The sequence below is a fragment of the Erinaceus europaeus genome, chromosome 12, assembly GCF_950295315.1.
Source record: "Erinaceus europaeus chromosome 12, mEriEur2.1, whole genome shotgun sequence".
NCBI classification, from domain to species: Eukaryota; Metazoa; Chordata; class Mammalia; order Eulipotyphla; family Erinaceidae; genus Erinaceus; species Erinaceus europaeus.
The window spans coordinates 82,040,031-82,062,236 of record NC_080173.1 but is presented as its reverse complement, the minus strand read 5'-3'; the positions used below and the strand labels follow the sequence as shown (position 1 = coordinate 82,062,236).

General features: G+C 53.0%; 2 protein-coding genes and 1 long non-coding RNA gene across 9 annotated transcripts in view; 2 read left to right on the top strand and 1 right to left on the bottom strand.

Moving 5' to 3' along the window:
* The window catches only part of ATP2A3 (ATPase sarcoplasmic/endoplasmic reticulum Ca2+ transporting 3), a 46,932-nt gene extending 35,430 nt beyond the window's left edge, over nucleotides 1-11,502 (top strand). For 2 of the 5 annotated variants that reach the window (XM_016187800.2, XM_060204171.1), the window contains 7 exons: nucleotides 977-1,179; nucleotides 1,679-1,764; nucleotides 5,652-5,785; nucleotides 6,124-6,241; nucleotides 6,695-6,812; nucleotides 7,159-7,231; nucleotides 10,121-11,502. In XM_016187800.2, coding sequence (XP_016043286.1) covers nucleotides 977-1,179; nucleotides 1,679-1,764; nucleotides 5,652-5,785; nucleotides 6,124-6,241; nucleotides 6,695-6,812; nucleotides 7,159-7,231; nucleotides 10,121-10,184 — 796 coding nt within the window. In that variant the 3' untranslated portion in view covers nucleotides 10,185-11,502. The remainder of the gene's footprint in view (nucleotides 1-976; nucleotides 1,180-1,678; nucleotides 1,765-5,651; nucleotides 5,786-6,123; nucleotides 6,242-6,694; nucleotides 6,813-7,158; nucleotides 7,232-10,120) is intronic. The other 3 variants (XM_060204170.1, XM_007521073.3, XM_016187802.2) reach the window with 3 other exon arrangements.
* Nucleotides 1-22,206, bottom strand: part of LOC132542034 (uncharacterized) — a 460,964-nt gene that overhangs the window by 306,369 nt on the left and 132,389 nt on the right. The gene's annotated exons all lie outside the window — the stretch shown is intronic.
* P2RX1 (purinergic receptor P2X 1) overlaps nucleotides 18,725-22,206 on the top strand; it is a 31,089-nt gene continuing 27,607 nt past the window's right edge. The window contains exon 1 of one of the 3 annotated variants that reach the window (XR_009553164.1): nucleotides 18,725-19,412. Coding sequence is in view for 2 of the 3 variants with exons in the window: in XM_060204165.1 (XP_060060148.1) it covers nucleotides 19,276-19,412 (137 nt within the window). In the remaining variant the exon portion in view is untranslated. The remainder of the gene's footprint in view (nucleotides 19,413-22,206) is intronic. The other 2 variants (XM_060204165.1, XM_007523020.3) reach the window with 2 other exon arrangements.

The window sequence follows — 22,206 nt, the reverse complement described above, 5'->3', positions numbered from 1 at the left end:
TGTGAACATTGTGTGTGTGTGTGTGTGTGTGTGTGTGTGTGTGTGTTTGTTTGTGTGTGTGTGTGTGTGTGTGTTAAAAAGGAGTTGTGGGAGTCGGGCGGTAATGCATTGGGTTAAGCACATGTGGCGCAAAGTGCAAGGACAGGCATAAGGATCCCAGTTCAAGCCCCCAGCTCCCCACCTGCAGGGGAATCGCTTCACAGGTGGTGAAGCAGGTCTGCGGGTATCTGTCTTTGCGGGTATCTTTCTCTCCCTCTAGTTATATCCTATTCTCTCTCAATTTTTGTCTTTATCAAATATATGTAAATGGGGGTCGGGCAGTAGCGCAGCGGGTTGAGCACATGTGGCACAAAGCTCAGGGACCGGCGTAGGGACCCTGGTTTGAGCTCACCTGCAGGGGAGTAACATCACAGGTGGTGAAGCAGATCTGCAGGTGTCTATCTTTCTCTCCCCCTCCTCTCTCCATGTCTCTCTGTCCTATCCAGAAATGACATCAATAACAACAACAATAATAACTACAACAACAATAAAAAAAGACAAGGGCAACAAAAGGGAAAGTAACTAAATAACTAACTAAATAAATAAGACATCAACAATAGCAATAATAACTACAACAAGGCTACAACATCAAGGGCAACAAAAGGGGGGAAATGGCCTCCAGGAGCAGTGGATTCATGGTGCAGGCACTGAGCCCCGGCAATAACCCTGGAGGAAAATAAATAAATAAATACCAAAATAAGTAAACAGGTGATGGATATATTTTTAAAAGAGTAGGTATGTCTGGGCTCCAGGGCTGGGGTGGTCCAGGCCACTGGTCTGTGTACTCACCCCTCACTCATGCTTGCACGGCACAACTAGCAGTACGTGGAGGGCAGTGGGCTGCCTCAGAGGTAGTGGGTGAGCTCCCAGCCTGGGGTATGAGCAGGAGCTAAGCCCTCCATTTACTGGGGCCTAGAACCCGTGACTCTGGTTCCAGCATCTTCCTCACGGCAATTCTGGGCCTGCCCGAAGCCTTGATCCCTGTGCAGCTTCTCTGGGTGAATCTGGTGACAGATGGCCTACCTGCCACAGCACTGGGCTTCAACCCTCCCGACCTGGACATCATGGAGAAGCTGCCCCGGAACCCACGAGAGGCCCTTATCAGTGGGTGGCTCTTCTTCCGCTATTTGGCAATTGGAGGTGAGTGGGCTGGAGGTGACACCCTTTAGTAGTGTTCTAAGGACTTCCTAAGACCCTTGCATCAGTTAAGCTTGCAAACTTGCAGACAATATGACACAGCCCACCTTACAGCAGAAGAAACCCCAGGCTCCTGTAACTGAAGAAATTAAGCCAGCCTTGTGTAGGGCTGGATCCAGGCTGTAGGCATTGTCAACATGTTTCAGCTTCATTGTTAGGCTGGTGCCCTCAGGGTGACAGAATGGCTGCCACAGCTCCACCCCTTATGCTTACTCATTTACATCCCCAAATATGTCCAAAAAGAGCTTTTTATCACAGTGCTTCCTCAACAGCATGATAAAATCTCAGATCTGCTCTCCTTGCCCCCAGCTTGGGTCACCAGTGGCACTGCAGATAGGTGGCTGCAAACGGTGTGACTATGCAGGGGAGGGGATGGTTCCCCCACAGAAGTAGAGGGAATGACAACAGAAGGGAAATGAATGGCTTCCCACCTTCCCTGCAGTATACGTAGGCCTGGCCACAGTGGCTGCCGCCACCTGGTGGTTCCTGTATGATGCCGATGGACCTCACATCACCTTCTACCAGCTGGTAAGCGAGGGGAGACTCAGGAGTTTATGTGTGTGTGTGTGTGTGTGTGTGTGTGTGTGTGTGTGTGTCACAAGTAGCTTGAATTGTGGTTGGGAGTTCCAGTAGTGCCAAACACCATGACTGGCCCGTCCCCACCCCACCCTCATGCAAATATATAGACTTCAGTGGCGTGACGGGCCAACCCCAGAAGCCATGAGAAGTTAACATAGCAGCGCAGCAACCCCTGCCCCTGGCCAGAGCAGAGTCTTTATCCTCTCCCACCATTAGTTGGAAGTGGGGACCAAAGGCCATAAGTTCCCAGAGGGTCTTAATTTTGTTGGGGAAACTCCAAACATTCTCAGCTCCGGAACACTGTGGTCTCAGAGATATGCACCTCTAAATAGGGAAGCTTCAGGCAGGGGGAGATGGGGAATCTCCTGGGCTCTCACCCAGTCCCCCGCAGCCAACGTGATTCTTGGAGAAGGAACCCACTGACCCCTGAAGTCGCCTGTCTGGCAGGTGCCTGCCTCTGTTGTGCCAGCTCTAGGAGTAAGTTAAGAGCTGCTCTCAGCTGAGGTCCATTAGTCTGTTTCTGTGACCAGCCAACGTATTCCTTTTCCTTGAAAGAGCCTTGGTGGCAGAACTGGCAAAGCCAGTTGTGGGGCCCTGGCCCTTTCTCCCATTTCTGGGAGTGTCAGGACTCAGCATCTCCTCGTGAGGGCTGGGTCAGCATCCCTCACACCCTTCCTGGGGAGGCTCAGACTTCTGGAATTCTGCAGCATCTACCTCTAATAGAGGCGGGTAGGTATGCTTTTTTATCCCACCCCGTTTTTTTAGCACGCCCCCGAGGCAGTAGTGCCTGAAGGCTGGTCCCCCTGCCCCCTAGGCCTGGGCTCCAAACTGAGGCTCTTCTGCTTACTTGGCATCTCAGGGAGCTGCAGAAGAGGGGGGATGTGAACTGTCTTTTCTGCCTTCTTCCTGTCCTGTCTCTGTTACTATCCTTGGTACTAAGACTCTCACATCTCCAGAGCCCTCCCCCCACCCTGTCCATCTTTCTTCTGAGCCCGGCTCACAGCCTCCTACCATCAGATATCCATTGCATTCACCAAGTTCACAGGCAAGCTTGTCGGTCTTTCTCCCATCCCGGTTCCTCTCCTCTGTCCCCATCTCAGTTGCTGCCTGCTGTCTTCCTGCTCAATCAAGCCAGACACATAGAGGAGCATGTTAGAGAGACACCCCAAGCCCACTGCCAGTTAAGGCCCAGAGCCCCTGGTGCCACCATGGCAGCTGTCCTGGCTTGAGAGGGGCCAGGTGGTGGCACACCTGGTTGAGCACACATGTTATAATGCGCAAGGACCTGGGTTCAAGCTCCCAGTCCCCGCCTGCAGGAGGAAAGCTTCATGAATAGTGAAGCAGGGCTGCAGGTGTCTCTCTATCTCCTCCTCCTTCTTGATTTCTGGCTGTCTTTACCCAATAAATAAAAATAGTTTAAAAAAATTAATGGCTTGAGAGGGAAAAAAAAAAGAAACATATACAAAAGATAAATAGGAAATGTGGGATAAAGGGATAAAAGGAAGGAAGGAGTGGGCAGAATGAAGCTTCACCTAAAGAAACAGCCCTCTGCCTCTTCATGGGACTCCCAGTAAACTCGAGGAAGGTCCAGGCCTGAGCCTGTCCTCTGTCAACATTTTGGAAGGCTAGATTCTGACCTGCAGCTAATGTGTGTAGGTAGCAGGTGCACAGTGGTGAGACCCAGAAGGTTTCAACTTACCAGGGTGTTTCTGTCAAAAGCATCAAGTCTAGTCTGCCTGGTAGACTGTGTTTTACCATGGTCAATTTCCCAGGTTAGACCCTGGTACCCCATAGGAACACCAGGGTGTCCAGGGAAGCTCCTTGGATGGTGGAGTGGTGCTGTGACGTCTCTCTTGTCTGTATGTCTGAAGCAAATTAAAAGGGCAGGGAAGAGTGCGTGCAAAGCTGTAGACAGGCAGAAACATCTGAATGTGACCTTAGTGGGCATCCTCTTCCCTGTGTACATGCATAAGGATCTAAGCGTGCCCTTCTGGCATGAGAGGGGTGTGTGTGTGTGTGTGTGTGTGTGTATGTATGTGTACTGTTTGTGTGTCCATGTGTAATAAGTCATTAGGATCTGGGGGAAAGGGCCTGAGAGCTGTGGCAGAACTAGCAGGACAATTTGACTCTCTTACTCGTGGGAATGTTTGAAGTTTAAGATGTTTTCCCTGTGCCATGGTCCTCGCCAAATAAAAACTTGTACCTTTGCCCCAAATACTAGAGTTTTGTTTTTAAGACATACCACCGCTGTCTTAAATGAGAAAGAGAAGCTCAATCTCTTTGTTACAGAAAGAAATCCAAGCCGCAGCCTTTCATAATTTCTCTCATCCAATCTGAGGAAAGGGAGAAGAGGCAGCAGCCTCTCCTCCAGACCCACAGTGTCCCCTCAGCCTTCTTCATGTTGCGTGGGGGAAAAGGGGGATGCTTTTCCTAGGCAGGAGGTCAGATGATGGCCATTTTATAAATTGCTTTATTTTTATTTATTTATTTTTTGCCTCCAGGGTTATTGCGGGGGCTCAGTGCCTGCACTACAAATCCACTGCTCCTGGAGGCTATTTTTTCCCATTTTGTTGCCCTTGTTGTTTTGCTTGTTGTAGTTGTTATTGTTGTCATAGCTGTTGTTGTTGGATAGGACAGAGAGAAATGGAGAGAGGAGGGGAAGACAGAGGGGGAGAGAAAGATAGACACCGGCAGACCTGCTTCACCACTTGTGAAGCGACCGCCTACAGGTGGGGAGCCAGGGGCTCCAACTGGGATCCTTATGCCGGTCCTTGCTCTTTGTGCCATGTGCACTTAACCCACTGCGCTACCGCCCGACTCCCATAAATTGCTTTTGCAGGGTTGTTTTCACAGCCTGTGGCCCCAGCTTCTAGACCCCGAGCTGAAAAGATCCCTGTGTTCAGATTAGACTCCTAAGGGCAGGTTTATATTATTGGAGGATGCAGCTTTTCAGCTGTGAGCATTCCTTATTGCCCTTTCTCACTGGGATACGGGAGAGGGTAAGACAGAAGTTCTCCTGCGTGTCCTCAGCCCAGCATCTTATCACAGCAGAATCTGTGAGGGAGGTTTATAAACAGGAAGGAAACTCCCTGGGCCTGCTAGGGTAAGGGCTGCTTCCTTTAGGGAGCCCCGAGGACTTCTTAGTGAACTTGTCACTGACAGTTGTCCTTGAGACAAGCAGTAGGCAGGTCTGGTGGGGCCTGAGTTCCATGACAGCTTGGTCGAAGGCATCTGTGGCCTACATCTGTTTACCCAGCAAAGGGGAATCCTACTCATGCATGTTGTTTTTAAGACACGCCACTGGTTTTGCTATTGGTTTGCATTATGCATTCATATGCTCTCAGATACTTGGCTACACACCTCCTCCTGTGCATCTTCAGGGTAACCCCTGGAACTTGGGGCCCCCTGTCATTCTCCCCAGCTTCATGCTTGCTGTTCTCTCCCCTCCCCCCTCTCTGCCTTTTAGGAGATAGGACAGAGAGAAATTGAGAGATCTGCTTCACTGTTTGTGAAGCGACTCCCCTGCAGGTGGAGACTAGGGCTTGAACCAGGATCCTTGTGCGAGTCCTTGCACTTTGTACCATGTGCACTTAACCCAGTGCACCACCGCTTGGTGCCCCTTGCTGTTTTCTCTCTACTGCACCAGAAAGACCCGCCCTTCTCCCTGACACACTGCAGCCCTGCAGCCTCCATTCTGGTTAATCACCTGCCCCTGGGCTTGCCCTGTGACAGTGCTTGGGTGGCTTGTTGTACTGAATCCCCAGATGTGGGGATAGAGGGTGGAGGGAGGGAGGCTCCCCAGTTTCCACACACTGCCCCCATCTCTGTACCTTCAGAGGAACTTCCTCAAGTGCTCGGAGGACAACCCGCTCTTTTCCGGCATTGACTGCGAGGTCTTTGAGTCCCGCTTCCCCACCACCATGGCCCTGTCTGTGCTGGTGACCATTGAGATGTGCAACGCGCTCAACAGGTGGGCTCTGGGATTGGAGAGGGGAGGCTGAGGGTCGGATGGATCCAGAAGAGAGTTCTGAGCATCAGTGGAGCCAGAATCGGGGCCCATAGGATTGGTGTCTGAAGACATAGAGGGGCCAGGATTAGGTCTGAGGGATGGAGCAGGGTCCTCTCATTAAAAGGTCCAAACCCCATGACAGGCCCCTAGGGGCTGAATGGACACAAGCAGTGACACCCCTGGTGGATGTAGAGCCTCCCAGGAGGGCCCCTCTGCTTGTCCACGTGGGTGGTGGAGGGGCGCCCACAGGAGGGCCTGCCCTGACCCCGGCTGAGATGAGTGCCCTGTGCCTTTGGCAGCGTGTCAGAGAACCAGTCACTGCTGCGCATGCCGCCCTGGCTCAACCCCTGGCTGCTGGCGGCAGTGGCCATGTCAATGGCGCTACACTTCCTCATCCTGCTCGTGCCACCCCTGCCTGTGAGTTACCCGCCCTCACTACCCTCCTCTGGCTCCTGGGGGAACGGGGTCTTAGTCCTCTGACCCTCCCTGGGCTGGTCACTGCATGGAGCCCAATCAGCATGGCAGGCAGTGTCCGAAGATGAGGGGTCTGTGTGTGTGTGTATATCCTCTTCCCAGGCCCAGGCCCTAGCCAGCCTCTCTTAGAAGCCCCGCACTTGGGGACCAGAAGAGATGGCCGTCCCTGGATGTGGGGCAGGAAGAAGGGCTACCTTCTCTCTTGGTGCAAACTCCCTCCCCCTCCCACAGGGCAGAAGGCAGGGGGGCCATTCAGGGACAGGAAAACTTGTGGATGAAGGTCTGGAGGTGGAGCCTCCAGTAGGCACCTTGGCCTTGCTTGTCACATCCGGGGTGACCTGGGTGAATGTCAGAGGTGCCGACACCTCATTAATCACACCTTCCTCTGCCCTCAAGCTCATTTTCCAGGTGACCCCACTGAGTGGGCGCCAGTGGGTGGTGGTGCTCCAGATTTCGTTGCCCGTCATCCTCCTGGATGAGGCCCTCAAGTACTTGTCCCGGCACCACATGGACGGTGAGTAGGGGGGACACAGCCCCCAGCCCTCCTCATCCCCCACCTGCTTCCCTGTCACCTCTGCTTCCAGGCTGCAGTGGGCCTGTGTCAGCTCCACTTCATCCCACTTCAGCCTCCATGTCTGCCCAGCCCAGGGGGATTCTCGTGGACACCAGCAGGGGCTCTGGAAGCGAGGGTCTTCAGGGCCTTGCGCTGCAGGGGCTAGAATCACTTTGCAGCTGGCGGGAGCACTACTCCCGCATCATGCCGCCTTGTTGGCCTCCCCTGCCTCCCTCCCTGCACAGCCAGGCCTCCTGTGCCCCCTGCTGGCCTCTGACTGCCCTGCACCTCACCCCTCTCTATCCAGGCATTCTCAGGACAGTTTCCCTGGCATGGAGTGGGCAGCCGCCGACCACCTCCTGGACCCCAGAACACACAGGGTTGGCCTCTTGGGTGTCACCTCGTGGGAGGACAGAGTGGGGAGCTTCTCTGTTGCTGAGTTCAGAGTTCTGTATCTTTCTTAACCAATGCTTTGGGGGTGGACAGTCTGGCAGGGGAGCAGACTGGGGCATAGCATCCACCCACTGCCCCTGCCAGGGGCCTCAGAGAGGAGATGAGAGGCATGTCTGCTGCCACATCCCCCAGAGAAGGAGGATGGATGCAGGGGCATGAGACTCCAGGTCCTGGGAGTGACCCCTCCTCCCCATGATCTCATCACTATGGTGGCTTCTGGGTTGGGCCCAGCAGTGGTTGGGATTGGGCAGCCTGGTGGGCCCTCGAGGGCCACCTCTGGCAGGAATGTGTCCCAACCCCAGGGGAGGGGAGCTATAAATAGATCACGTGCCTGTCGTTCCACAAGGCCGAGGAAATCGATGGCCCCCATCTCCCACACTGGCCAGCTCCCTCCCCAAGCCGCAAATATGCTGTCTTTTTTCTTTTTCTTTCTTATTTTTTTGTCACCAGGCCTGCACAATGAGTCCACTGCTTCCAGTGCCCACTTCTTTTTTTCTTTTTGATATAGAAAGAGAACTTGAGAAGGAAAAGAGAGATAGAAAGGGAGAGGGGAAGAAGCCCTGCTTCACCATTTGTGAAGCCTCTCCCTCGCAGGTGGGGACTGGGGGCTTCATCCCAGTTTCTTGTGCCTTGTCACATGTGCACTTCACTGGGTACACCACTGCCTGGCCCTGTCCTCTCTTTCTCTGTCTCTCTTTTAACAGCCCAAAATCAGTGTGTGGCTCCTCCTGGCTCACTCTCTAGGAATAGCCTGGAGAGATACAGAGGCTTCAAGAAATGGGTCTCTGCTGAAACTCCCATCCATGGAAGGCCAGGGTTTCCCCACCTCTGGCTGGAGCACAGGGGTGGCCTGTCAGGAAACCCACTGGCCTGTCTTGGGGAGGGATTTGTTTATTTCTCTTTTTATAGAGAAGCAGATATAGAGAGGGAGAGAGAGACAGAGAGACAGAGACCACAGCACTGCTCTACTGCTTGTGAAACTTCTCCTCTACCATGGTGCTCTCATGTACTACCTGCAGCTCTAACCCCAGTCCTCAGGCACAATTAAGCATACACTCTACCAGGTGAGCCTTCTGCCAACTCCCCAGATATTCAGTCTTGCCCACACTGACAGCCCTGGGGACATGAACATCTAGAGCAGAGTCTCTGACTTTCTCCAGAACCTTCCTGAGAAGCTACTGCTACCAAGGGGCTCTGCACATTTTCTTGAGAGAACTTAAGAGTGAAGAAAATAGTCCTGCTTGTGGCTAAACTGTCTGAGCCAGTGAGGAAGAGAACTGTGATTTGGGGGCCCCTCACCCCAGCAGGGGAGGTCAGCTTGGGAGGGCTGGATTTGGATGTTGCCTCCAGGAGAAGCAGGGCTGAGTGAAGTCTGTAAAGGAGAGTGAGGGCTGGAGAGCTAGCCCACTGGGTAAAGTCTTGCTGTGCACATGGTCCAGCCTTGGCACCATGTGGGAGGTGCTATGGACCCCAAAAAAGCTCTGGAGCTGTAGCATCTCTTTCCTGCCTCTATCTCTATCTGAGTAAAAAAAAAAAAAAAAAAAAGCAACCTGGGAGGGGTGGAATCATGCATGCATGAGGCCATGGTCCACTTGAAAAAATAGGGGTGAGGGTGGGAGCTGTGAAGAAAGAGCTGAGCATCTCTAGTGGAGCTGAGGCTCCATGCAGGATGGACAAGTGAGGCCAGAGTGTGGCAGGGTCTGGAAGTTCAGGCACTGGGCATTCATCCCCAGGTAACAGGGAGTCCAGAACAGGCATAAGCATGGGAGGGTCTGGGGTGGCCCAGGAGGACAGCTGAAGGGACGTGACTAAGGACAGGGAGTCTGGTGGGGGCGTGCTGAGCTCCTGTGAGGAGACGTTGTGTCCCGAACCATGAGCAGGTCCCGGGAATGTTTCCACCTCCCTCGTTAATCTGAGCTGCTGATCGTGGTCCAGAGAGGTTTATCTTGAAAGAGATCTGGGGTGATGGGGGGGGGGTTGCCCTCTGGCAGCCTGGACGGCAATGTCCCATGTGGCTGTAGTCCCTTGGGCCTCCTTAAAGCGTGTCGGGGCGGGAGTGAGAGAAGGGACCCTGTTACGTTCCCAAGCCAGCTGTGTGGCCTTTTAGGGAAATTTTTGCTGGGCTTGAAGCTCACGATTTCCCTCATGATTTACAAGGGAGAAATGCGGGTGCCAGGTTATCCCAAGGAGTGGGGGGATGTCATCCTTTTGCCCCACCTCCTGGCTCTGGCCAGGTGTGATTGAGCAGCTGTCAAACAGAGGCCTAGGACTCGGGGGAGGCCAGGGGAGGCCAGGCAGGACAGTTCTGGGAGAGTTCAGTGTGTGAGGGGACACACACTGAAGGAAATGGGAGGGGCAGGTGGCCAGTGTTGTAACGTGAGGCCAGGGTTGGAAGGATGATGGTGAAGTAGGATGGGGTGAGAGCAGCTCTCCTGGAGGCTTGGTGGGGGGAGTGGAAGGAGAAAGGGTAGGAGTGAAGCCTGCAGACCTAGGATGGGACAGGGGACAAGGATGCCCAGATCTTTGGGCCTTTTGATGCTGGGAAATAATGCTTCCAGCTAAGAGGAGAGGAGGATGTGCATGGGGTAGGGTCTGTATGGTGGGGACAAGTGGCATGCAGGAGGCTGCAGGGACATGCAGAGAGTTTCTCTGAGTGGCAGCTGGGGCTGAGGAGATTCTGAGACCTGGGGGAGAGATGCCTGAAGGGGTGAGGCTGTCCCGGGGCCACAACCAAGGAGGGGGCCTGAAGGAGGCAGTCTGGAGAGGGAGCAGCCTCTTAAGAGCAATCTGACAGTGCCCTTGGGTCTTTCTTCCAGAAGGAAAGGACCAGAAGTGAGTGTCGGGGGCAGAACGAAGTCTCCGGTGTGTAACTCAGACTGACGGTGCCCATGCGCTCACCCCCACCTGCCACTGCGCTCCCCGCTTGCTCACCTGGCCCAGCCCAGGTCTGCTACCCCCTCTACTGGCCTGCTCCTGGGCCTGGAGTGTGGGGGGGTCTCACCGCCACCTGACTGGGAGCTCTAGGATTTTCCTGAGAAGTTCTCCTGAAGCTCTGACCTGGGTCTGCAGCCCAGGAGGGGTCTGCCCAGGAGCCAGAGGTGGCAGCAGTTCCAGAGAACCTAGCCCTCCAGCCCTCCAGCCCTCCAGCCAGGAGCACATTCCAGAGCCTGCTTCCCTCGCCTAGAGGCTGGGTGTTTCCATGGTGATGGGGGGGAGGGAATTCTGGGGGCCACTCTGCTCTCTCTCACTTGTCTGGTCTGAGGCCTGGTCAGCACGGGTGGAAGGGGGCCATCTGGGCGCAGCTGTGCACACGGAAGGCATCAGCCCCTTCCACTCTGCTGTGCTTCCACAAAGTCGGCTCATGAGGGCTTGATCCTATTCCTGTTTACGTGTGGAGGGAGCTAAAGGGTCAGAGAGAGGGACACAGGCGAAGAGCAGGGCAGGGCAGCAACCCCTTTGGCTGGGTGACAGCCCTGCTGCCTGCCTCAGCTCTGGGTTCCCTCGCCAGTAGCCTGGCCTGCCAGGCAGAGGGGTGGATTTGCCCTGTGGGGCCCTGCCATCTGAGACCCCGACATCCCTGGCTGCCAGACCTCTATGGCCTTGTACCCTGATCCAGTGCAGGGTCATCTCAAGGCCGGCACTGCTGCATGGTTCTGAGTCCCAGGACTCTGGCCTCACTGCCCACTGCTCCATCCCACACACCAGTGAGCCGAAAAGCTATCACTGTGAGCAGCTCAGTCCCTGAGGACATTTCTTCTCTTCGTCTCCCCATCTCCTTAGAGGAACATGGGTCCCTTTAGATCAGGTCAGAGGGCAGGAGAGGAGTGTTCCATGAGCAGAAGTGTTCTCTTAACTCAGCATTTGCCCCTTTGGCAAAAATCAGCTTGGCAGAGAAGAAAACAGAGAATAGATGACCAAGCCTGCTCCTAGAATGTACAGAGTGATTATTTTACACGTAAGTCAGAGACCTACATCACATTCTGATCCCCAGAATCAAAGTCCCCCCAGACTTGCTCTGCAGACAAATGGCCTCTATGTTCTGTGCAAACCGCCCACCCCCCCCCCTTCTCTCTCCCCCTGGGTTCTGGAGAGGGGAGGGCTGAAGAGATTCTTTCATGCTGGGGGAGACGAGGTCTTGTGGCCCCCAAGGACAGCAGTTTGGTAGAAAAATAAAGGTTGAGTGCCTGGGGCAACAGAAGACCTGTCATGTCTGTTCCTGGGCTGTGGTCTCATCTCCCTTGCATGCCAACCTGGGCTCCCACACCAACAAGTCTGGGGCAGACCTGACATGTCCACATCATCTACTGGGAATCCTCTCCCCCCCCCCCGCCCTCCTGAGATGAGATTTGGTAGAGGCCACCCCTGCAGGATTGGCGGGGACGAGTTAGCCTGCATCACATGCAGACATTTGATAGTTTGTGTTGGTGTCCAAAGCCCTTTGCAAACATTAACATTCACATGGTCCCTCTATGGACACGGGCTGGGGTGGAGGGTCATGACTCAGCCTGGGGCTGGGCTAGGCCTGGAGCCTGACCATCCGGGGTCCCTTTACCTCACAGGAGGAACTGCCAGCCCTGGCTGATCTCCCTGAAGGTCCTCTCACTGTGTTTCCTGCTTCTCCTCAAACTCTGGGATCCCACTCACCACTTGCTTTTCTGAGTCCAGCTCAGCTGTGCTTCCCAAGACATTCCTCCACTAGCTGTCCAAGGGCCTTCTTTGCTGCCAAGTGATCCTGCCCTCAGGAGGGGGACTCTGGGAAGGGGACAGCCATGTGTCTCCATCTCCTTATTTCCCTTCTCCCGGGCTTGGAAAACACTCATCAAAGTGCTGCGTGCCACCCAGCTGCCCTGGGAAGGAGACTTGAGTCTTGCCAAGAAGCAGAGGGCCAGAGACAGAACCAGCTCTATCATTGGTGGAACCTCTTGTTCAAAGATAAAGAGTTTCCTAATGGGACTAGGGAGATAGCTCAGTGGTTATGCCAAAAGTCTTTCATGCCTGAGGCTCCCTGGCACCAGGTTTAATCCCCTAGCACCAACCATAAGCCAGAGCTGATCAGTGCTCTGGTTTCTCTCTGTGTGTATCTTTATCTCTCATTTAAATACCTAAATAAATAAATGAAATTTTGTAATAGTGCCAACAGAACATTAAACCAAAGACAGGATATTTCTAAAAAGTACAGAACTCTATGGGACTGTTTACATGCATCATCTGTGAAGCCGGCCGTGAGCAGTGCAAGCAGGGCCCGATCTAAGAGTCCCCAGGTCTTGGGGGAGGCAGGGAGGGCAGTAAAATTCTCCCTCCTACATGATTTTTTCTTTTTTAATAATAAATTCTCTTTAATATTTTTATTATCTTTACTTATTAGATAGGCACAGGCAGAAATTGAGAGGGGAGGGAAAGAAAAAAAGAGGCACGTGCAGCACTGCTTCACCACTCAAAAAGCTTTTCCCCTGCAGGTGGGGACTGGGGGCTTGAACCTGGGTCCTTGCACATTGCAACAGGTGCGCCAACACCCGACCTTCCTCCTACAAGATTTCCCAAAGTGATTGGGGAGCTGGCACTGGGCTTACATGCACAAGGACCCAAAGGTCCCAAGTTCAACCTCTGGCACTCCCAAATCCAGAATTGAACAGTGTTCTGATCTCTCTTCTTTGCTAGCTGGCATAAAAAAAATAATAGAACAGGGGAGTCGGGCGGTAGCGCAGTGGGTTAAGCGCACATGGCACGAAGCGCAAGGACCGGTGTAAGGATCCCGGTTCAAGCCCCCAGCTCCCTACATGCAGGGGAGTTGTTTCACAGGCAGTGAAGCAGGTCTGCAGGTGTCTTTCTCTTCCCCTCTGTCTTCCCCTCTTCTCTCCATTTCTCTGTCCTATCCAACAATGACAACATCAATAATAACTACAACAATAAAACAACAAGAGCCACAAAAGGGAATAAAATAAATTTTTTAAAATAAATAAAATGAAAGTTTGGGGAACTGGGGAGATAGTGCCATTAGAAGCACAGCAGACGAGCGTCAGGCGGTAGGTAGTTCAGTGGGTTAAGCGCACATGGTGCAAAGCTCAAGGACCGGCACAAGGATCCCAGTTCAAGCCACTGGCTCCCCAGCTACAGAAAGGTTGCTTCACAAGCGGTGAAGCAGATCTGCAGGTGTCTATCTTTCCTCCTCTCTGACTTCCCCTCTCTCAATTTCTCTCTGTCCTATCCAATGACAGCAATAACAACAATAATAATAACCGCAACAATGATAAACCAACCAGAGCAACAAAATGGAAAAAAAAATAGCCTCCAGGAGTAGTGGGTTCATAGTGCAGGCGCCGAGCCCCAGCAATAACCCTGGAGGCAAAACAAAAAAACCAGCAAACTTCTCATGCCCAGTGTACCAGAGTTCAATCCCCAGCATCACCATTAGCCAGAGTGCTTTGGTGACAAAAACAAAAACAACCATTCTTATCTCCCAGTGTTCTCAAGCAGTTGTGTGAGATGGGGTTGAGGCTCCCTCCATTTTACAGATGAAGAGCCTGTGGTCCTCAGAGTGTGACCATCTAGCTGGTCCAGTCATGGTGGACAGAGAGACTGAGAGCTCCGAGGGATATAGGGAGCTCTCGTGGGAGGGGGCAGCTTCAGCCTCACAGCAGCTGCTGGAGCTCACAGCGAGGTCTGGCTGCCTCCACCCCACCCAGGCTTGCCCAAGTCCAGCCTTGTCCAGTCCATAGCATGGAGTCCGGCAGGCCGAGATGGGGCAGCCAAGGTAAACAGATTTCCTACCTCGCAGCTGCTCGCCCAGGAGGGAATTCCGGGGTAAGTCCAGCTCAGACACACTTCTTGCTGGTGAGGGGACAGCAGCTGCCAAAATGCCTATGGCCTCCCCTGGCCCCTGAGGCCGGCATTTGGTGGCTCCACGTGCCCCATGCTGCAGCTCTCACAGGAGGAGGAGGAGGGACTCTCACAGAGCTGCATTGGGAAAAATGGAAAGTGAAGGTGCAAGTCTAAGTGAAGCCATTTACTTGCTGCAGTTACAGCGTGAGAACCCACATGTCTTTGTTGGGGAAGGATAAGCAGTGGTGGTATGTCCAAGCTGTGGAATAGCCCTCAGCAAGCAAAAGGAGCAAGTGGCCCACGTGTGCCACAGCATGGATAAAGCCACAGGACCCAGGTTCAAATCCCCAACCCCCATCTGCAGTAGGAAGGCTTCATGAGCTGTGAAGCAGTCCTGCAAGTGTGTCTTCTCTATCTTCCCCCCTTCTCTCTCAGTTTCTCTGTTCTATCAAATAAAAAGGAAAAAGGGGGGGTGACCATCATCACAGATTCATCATGCAGGCACCAAACCCTATCAATAACCCTGGTAACAATAAAAAAGTAATAGTAATAATAAATTCTTGTGCCAGGCCCCAGAAGACCTCATATTGAATGGCTTCATCTTTGTGAAGTTCTAGCAGAGACCAAACACATCTGTAGATCCATCATTGTCTCCGGAGTTGGGGGTGGGGTGGAGGTGTAGCGAGCGCTTGGGGAGAGACTGGCTGCAAGGGGGCAGGTGGGCATATTCCAGGGTGACAGGTTCAAGGAGGCGTGGTTTGAATATGTCAAAACTCATCAAGGTCTAGGAGATAATCTGGGAAGGGCACATGCTTTACAGTGTGTAAGGCCCAGGTTCAAGCCCTGGTACTACACAGGAAGTATAATGATTGTGTCACTTTTAAAAGATTTCTATAATTCAATAATCAGAGCATTACTCTGGAACATGGGATGCAGGGGATTGAACTCACAACCTCTTGCTTCCAAGTCTAATGTCTTATCCATAGTGCCATCTCCTGGCTCATGTCTGTCTCTTTCTTCTCTGCACAGAAGAAAGCAGTCCAGGAATGGTAAAATCACATAAGCGTGAAATCCCACCTGTGAGAGAAAGAAAAAAAAAAAAGTGGAGTCAGGGGTGTTACATCTGGTGGAGTGCACATGTTACAATGCACAAGGACCCGGGTTCAATCCCCTAGTCTCCACCTGTAGGAGGAAAGCTTCAGAAATGGTGAAGCAGTGCTGCAGGTGTCTCTCTGTCTTTCACCCTCTCTATCACCCCCTTCTCAATTTCTGGCTGTCTATCCAATAAATAAAGAAAACAATAAAAAAGAAAACTCACTAAACTAAAAATGGGTACATTTGATTATAAATCATACCTTAGACTGAAGAGGTGACTCAGTAATAAAGCGCCTGCCTGTGTGAAGCCCTGGGTTCCATCTCCAGAACCACATAAAAACAAAGACAAAAACAAATAGCACTTTATAAATGACTAAGCAGTAGCCCGGGAGGTGGCGCAGTGGATAAGGCATTGGACTCTCAAGCATGAGGTCCCAACTTCAATCCTCAGCAGCTCATGTACCAGAGTGATGTCTGGTTCTCTCTCCTATCATTTCTCATGAGTCAATAAATATAAAAAATTTAAAAAATGACCAGCAGTATTCTACCACCCCTGCCCCTCTGTCAAGTAAGTCCTGTCTCAGTGTAGCTTGACTTGGAAGGAAAAAAGTCAGGAGTCAGAGGAAGTGGGTGTACTGGCTCAGGATCATCAGGAAACGGGAGAAAGGTGTCTCCAAACAGATGCTCAGTGTCTGAGGGGCAGGGGCCTGGGCCAGGAGTCCTCATGTTCTAGGGGCAGGAGGTATACCATGGAGGAAGAACCATAATGGAAGGAGGATGACCAAGGAGTTGGGGCGCAGGGGTGTGTGAGGGTGGTCCAGTGGCTTGTAGTATGAGTAAGGTGTAGAAGAGGCTGGAGGTCTGGGCAGTGGGGGCAAGCAGGCTTGGTGAGCCTTGCTGAGGTCTCCCCTGAGACACCTGCCCCACTTCAAGCTCCCTTGACAGCTTCTGCTGGGCTGGCCAAGGGCTCTGCTCTGATGGTCTCTGAAGGACTGCCTGGCACTGGGTGGGTTTCTGGGCTCTGAGACAAGTCCAGAGGGTGTAAGGGGCCTGGACCGAACTCCTGTACATGCAGGAGTGGGCCTTAGTAACCTTGAGGCCCCGAGTGGCTAAAGAGACCCCTTGGAGCCTATGTTGTCCCCCTGAGGGATCAGACTAGCCTCCCAGATAGCCCAGGCCCCCTCCAAGCTCACGTAGCTGCTAAATTTAGCCAGAGAGAAAAGGCCGTCCTGGGGCTGAGTGCTTGGCAGCACTGTCTCGTCTCCCTACAAGGCCCTGCCCAGTACCCAAGCCGGCCACTCAGCCTTTGGGCATATAAGGCAGGCACGGTAACTTTAATGATGGAGTCCTGGGGTGGGCACTGGGTCAAGCTTTCAGACTTGGGGGAGCCTCCTGCCTGGCCACCAGCACATAGGGAAGATAACTTGTCCTGTGACCTTGGGAGGCTCCCAGAGCCTCAAGTTTCCTTATATGTAAAGTGGAAATTCACATGGGGCTGGGTTCTAGCATCAGTGACCTCTGAAAACCCTGACCTCTATCATGCCCATCCTTATCATCCCTTCCACCCCAAACTATCAAAGGTGTCTGTCCCTCAAATTCTGAAGTTGGGGCAAAGGGTACGGAAACCCGGGCCTCATATTGGAAAGATGTGTTTTAGTTAGCCCAGGAAGTGGTGCAGTGGATAAAGTCTCAGACTCTCAGGCATGAGGTGCTGAGTTCAAGCCCCAGTCTTGCACGTGTCAGAGTAGAGCTCTGGTTCTTCCCTCCTCCTCTCTCTCCAATTAATGAATAAACACAGTTTTTAACTGTGATTTAGAACCAGTGACAGATACCTTGGCCCTGCCAGTTGTCTATCTTGAAGAATTATTCACAATAAAATTAACTTGGGGAGAGAAATACAATTGTTTCCTTATTTGAGGGGTGGGGGTGAGGAGAAGACAGCCCACTTTGCATATGACACCATCCTTGGGTGAGCTGGTCCTCTTTGCCCTTTTGTTCCTGAGGAATCAAACCCACACTGTAACAGGAGCTCCGAGTAAGTCTGCCTGTCTGCCTGTCACCCAATCAGTCAGCAAGCCTGACTCGGAGGAGGACGACGATGATGATGATTACATGGGATGGTGCGATCAGGACAGACACAGAATGGAGAATGATCAACTGATTTCCTGCCCTCCCTCTCCCCTCTTTCCCTCCCTCCCTCTCCTCCTCCCTTCCTTCATCCCTCCTGCCCCCCATGCAGTGCTGTTGTCTGCCTTCACCCTGGGGGCACAGGGGAGGAAGAGGGTGATTCACTGATAGTTAGTATCCAAGTATCCACCCCACTCCCCCTCACAAACAGGTCATGTCCTAAGGCCTGCTACTCCAATAGCCATGCGGTCAGCAGTGAAGAGACAAGCCTTTTTATCTTAGGGTCAGGATGGGGTCAAAGAGACAAGGCCACGGCAGCCCTTGATTCCAGCATCTCTGGGTTTTTCCTTAGAAGAGCCCGTGATGTGGTTTCTGCCAACCCTTCTTGACAGTGGCGTCAGGCAGACAGCTGAGCCTGAGCTGGGCGGGAACTCCTCTACAGGGACTGTCTTCTGACCCTAGGAACTGGCCTGGGATGCTTCAGAGAAACATGGGCCTGCCCTGGGGGCGGGGGCAGCCCTGGCTGTCCAGGGAGCAGTTTTGCTCAGACAGGCTGTCGGGACTCATAGCCCAGGATCTGGCTGCCCACCCAAAGCCGCAGCCCAGCTGCAGGCCTGCCAGGAAGAAGCCTCTGGTCAGCCTTCACTGAGGATCAGTGTGACTGGGTGGGAGGTGGAAGCTCTGAAAACAGCCAGGATCCACCTCCCACCGCTGGGGGGGTGCTAGGCATCCAAGACACTCAGTCTGAGTTGTGGGATGGCCAGGGAAGCCTGACCTTCCATTGCCAGCCAGGGTGATCATGGGAGCTTCATTTCCCTCTCTGAGCTTGTGTCCTCATCTGCTAACTATGGAGGTGCACATAGAGAGGCTCCTCGGTTCTGGGATTCAGAGACCAAATGGGAGACCCCCACAACCCCAGCCTTCAGAGCCTGGGATAGGGTCAAGGGCAGGGACAGTGGAGGTCTGCCTCTAACCTCCAAATGGCCTCAAGTCTCTCCTCAGCATTGTAGGGATCCTCCCCCTCAGGCCCCTGCCTATGAGAAATGCTTCATTATCACCCCCACTTTACAGGTGACCAAGCAATCAGACAGGTGGGGCAACCTAGCAAGTGACAGAACCAGGGACACTGGTGGTGCAGGGTCAGGCACTGAGGAGCCCTATGACAAGGTGTTACAGCTGTCCACCCTAGCCTCCCTCTGCTGTGAGAAAGGGGAAACTGGTAGGACAGACAGGAGACACTGGCTCAAAGCGGTGGCTGATTGGACACAACAAGCAAGCTTGGAATCAGAGGACAAACGACAGGTGCTCTGCAGGGTGAGGGTGGGAGGAGCCCCGCCCAGCCGTAAAAAGCATCAAGCAATCAGACCAGAAGTGACCCCCTTGGCTGCAGGGCCTAAGTCCCAACCTGCGGACTGTGATAGATGGAGAGGGCTCTAGTCTGAAGCCTCTCTCTCTCTCTCTCTCTCTCTCTCTCTCTCTCTCTCTTTCTCTCTCTTTCCAGGGCCTAGCCTAATCCCCCAGCTCTGTCCTGCCAGGTTCCTGAGAGAGCCAATGACTTTATCTTTGTGATGGGTGGCCAGTGGTTTCCTGCCAACCGCTTCTGTTTCCGGAGGCTCAGCAGGGCCCAGGCGGAGCCAAGAGGGGCCCCACCAGCCCCGCCCCCAGCTATCTTTGGGAATTTATTTGTTCACAGGCAGCTGGCCCACAGACCATTGCCTGCCAGGAACCAAGATCAGCTTTGACTACCCCAGAATTCTCTCTCCCAACCCAAGTGCCTCCAACTGACCTCTGACTTCCAACCTCTAGTGGGGCCTGCCCTGCCCTGCTCTGCCCTTCCCAAGGAGCTGGGAGCCTCTAGGAGCTCTGTCAAAGCTCACTTCCAGAGCAGAGGCAGTGCAGGGGCTCAGTACTTGGTCCCGTCCTGGTCACCATGGCGCGGAGGTTCCAGGATGAGGTGGCCGCCTTCTTCTTTGAGTACGACACTCCCCGAATGGTGCTGGTCCGCAACAAGAAGGTGGGCATCATCTTCCGCCTGATCCAGCTCGCGGTTCTGGTCTACGTTGTGGGGTGAGTCTGGGACCCCACCCCTCCTCTCTTGCACTAGCCTCTCACTGCGAGGGAGCTCCGGCCTCTGGAATACCCCTCTGAGCCCCAGGAAGCTGGCTTTCTCTCCATGCGTTGTCTCCATCTGTGCCCTGTGGGAAATATAGAAGCCAGCTGTCACTTTTGAGATGGGGACACTGAGGCAGAGTGGGAACTGCTATCCTGGGTCATGTGGTGGTGGGCCAGTAGGATCTCTTCTTCCTCTTCCATCTCCTCCTCCCCCTCCCTCTCTCTCTTTTTTTCTTTTAGATTTAGATTTACTTAGTAGTGCGTGAAGAGAGAGAGCTAAAAGTGTCACTTTGGCACATGCAATAGTGGGAATCAAACTCAGGATGTCCCACTCGAGGGTCCAGTGCTTAATCCACTGTGCCACCTCCTGGGGTTTAGGGCCACTGGAGGTAACTAACTGTTCCCGCAAACACTTAGCTGCCTTGTAGGCTCGGGCTTCCTAGCCATAGTCAGAGTCCTTCTGTCTCAGAACTCCCAGCCAGATCAGGCCAAAAGGGTCTCGGCCCCGCCCGGGGTCTAAGAGCACTCACAGCCCTGGCCTGATTCCATTGTGTGATTCTGAGGACCCTGCCCCTCAGGTCTCCACATCTTCATTTTGTTGTGGGACCGACCAATCACAATAGCTGACTGGCAGGCTAATTAGGTGCCAGAGACTGTCCATATGGTCCTGTCCCCTCCCTGGTCACCAGAACCTCTGGCATCCTAAACAGGCTTCTCTTTGCTCAACTGGACTCCAAAGCCTCTTGAGTTGGTGGGGGGCGGTGCCCAAGCTTTCTGACACCTTTTGTCTCTGCCTCCTTCCTGCTCACAAACTATTTTTGACATCTGCAGTCTCATTGGAGCTTGTAAGGGAAACTGAGGCCTGGAGTTTTCCAGTCACATGGCAAGTTGGTAGCAAGCCCCAGTTAGAAGGGAGGCCTCCAGAATTCTCACCTGGACTCTGCCTTCTCTTTCCAGCCATCACAGGGGCTCTGTGTCACTTTCTGGTGGACGTGACAGTGAAAAGCCAGGTATAGCTCAGGCCTAAAACTCTGCCACTAGCCACACTGCTGACTTCCCAGGGAGCGAGATCTACCTGTCCTGGGCCCAGCTCGCCCCTTACATGAGGTGGCTGGGGGCATGCCCTCCTCACCGTGCCCTTTTTGACTTCCTGTTTCTGCCTTTGTGGGCAGCATTGGGAGTAGCACTGGGTCTCCAATGAGTTGGTCACAGACTAGCACTGGGAAAGGGATGGTCTACACCTCACTCCCGAGGCACTGTGCAAAACCTCAGTGATGGAGACCCCACTATCTCCTGCTCAGTCTTCAAATGCATCAAGAAGGTTCAGAGACAGGGAGCAGTTTAGCCTGGCTCACACCGCACCTGAGAGGCCAAACCAGGGTTTGGATGCAGCAATGTGGTTCCAGAGGCAGCCATGACATCCAGAAAAGGAAATAGTCTCAGGAACCTATAGGTACTGACTTGTCCAAAACACACAGTATGGGAGTTGAGGTAGTGCAGCGGCTTAAGTGCACATGGTGCAAAGTGCAAGGACCAGCATAAGGATCCCGGTTCGAGTCTCCGGCTCCCCACCTTCAGGGGAGTCCCTTCACAAGCAGTGAAGCAGTGAAACAGGTCTGCAGGTGACTATCTTTTCATACCCCTCTCTGTCTTCCCCTCCTCTCTCCATTTCTCTCTGTCCTATCCAACAACAGTAAAAAAAACAAGGGCAACCAAAAGGGAAAATAAATAAATATTTAACAATTTAGAAAAATAATAAAATAAGCAAAACATGCAGCAGAGTGGAGGAAGGCAGGGTCTTTGACCCCCACCCTTCCCCAAGTGGCTCATTCCAGTTCCTGCTTGGGCTGCTGCCCCTGCCTGTCTCTGGCGCCCTCGTCTGGTACTGCTTAGAGCTGCACTGACAGTTCCACTGAAAGTCTGCTGGGGCAAAGCCCTGTCCCAACCTGGACTTGGTCTCAGTACTTGAGGCCTCAGCTTCTTAATAGATCCGAGTGGCAGGTGTGGAAGAAATCCCCCTTAAGTTATTGCACAAAGGTGCAATTATTTGGTCTTCCCTAAGGAGGAGTGGACATTTTTTAAAAATATTTATTCATTAATGAGAGAGATACAGAGAGAACCAGAGCATCACTCCAGGATGGAGCCAAACGCAGGCCCTCATGCCTGAGTTTTATTCACTGTTCCAGCTCCCAGACTCCAGAAGGGGCTTTTCTTTAAGTACATCCCCACTCCTGAAGGCCCCCTCATCTGCCTCAATGTCTGGTCCTGTGGACAGTGCAGGGAGAAGAAGGCAACATGAGTCAAGAGCGATACTGCTGACCCCCAGAAACAGACATGGGTAGAGGTGGGCGGACACACAGACAAAAGCAGATGGACAAACATTGAAGAAGGGCCACACAAAGGAACTGAGAGACCTCTGAGAGATGAAGAGAGAAAGGTTACTGGGGCAGAGGTCAAGAGGCTGACCTGTTAAGAACCTGAGCAGATTCCAAGGAGGGAAACTGAGGTTGCAGTCTCTGTTGGTCACACTCTTCCAGAAAGCCCAAGATCGGCCAGGTGGTGGCGTATCCAATTAAATGTACATGTTACCATGTGCAAGGACCCAAGTTCAAGCCCCCAGGCCCCACCAGCAGAGGAAAAACTTCACAAGTGGTGGAGTAGCTGTGTGTGTGTCTCTCTCTCTCTTTCCCTCTCTATTCCACTTCCTTCTCAATTTCTCTGCTCAAACAAATTAAATAAAGTTGAAAAT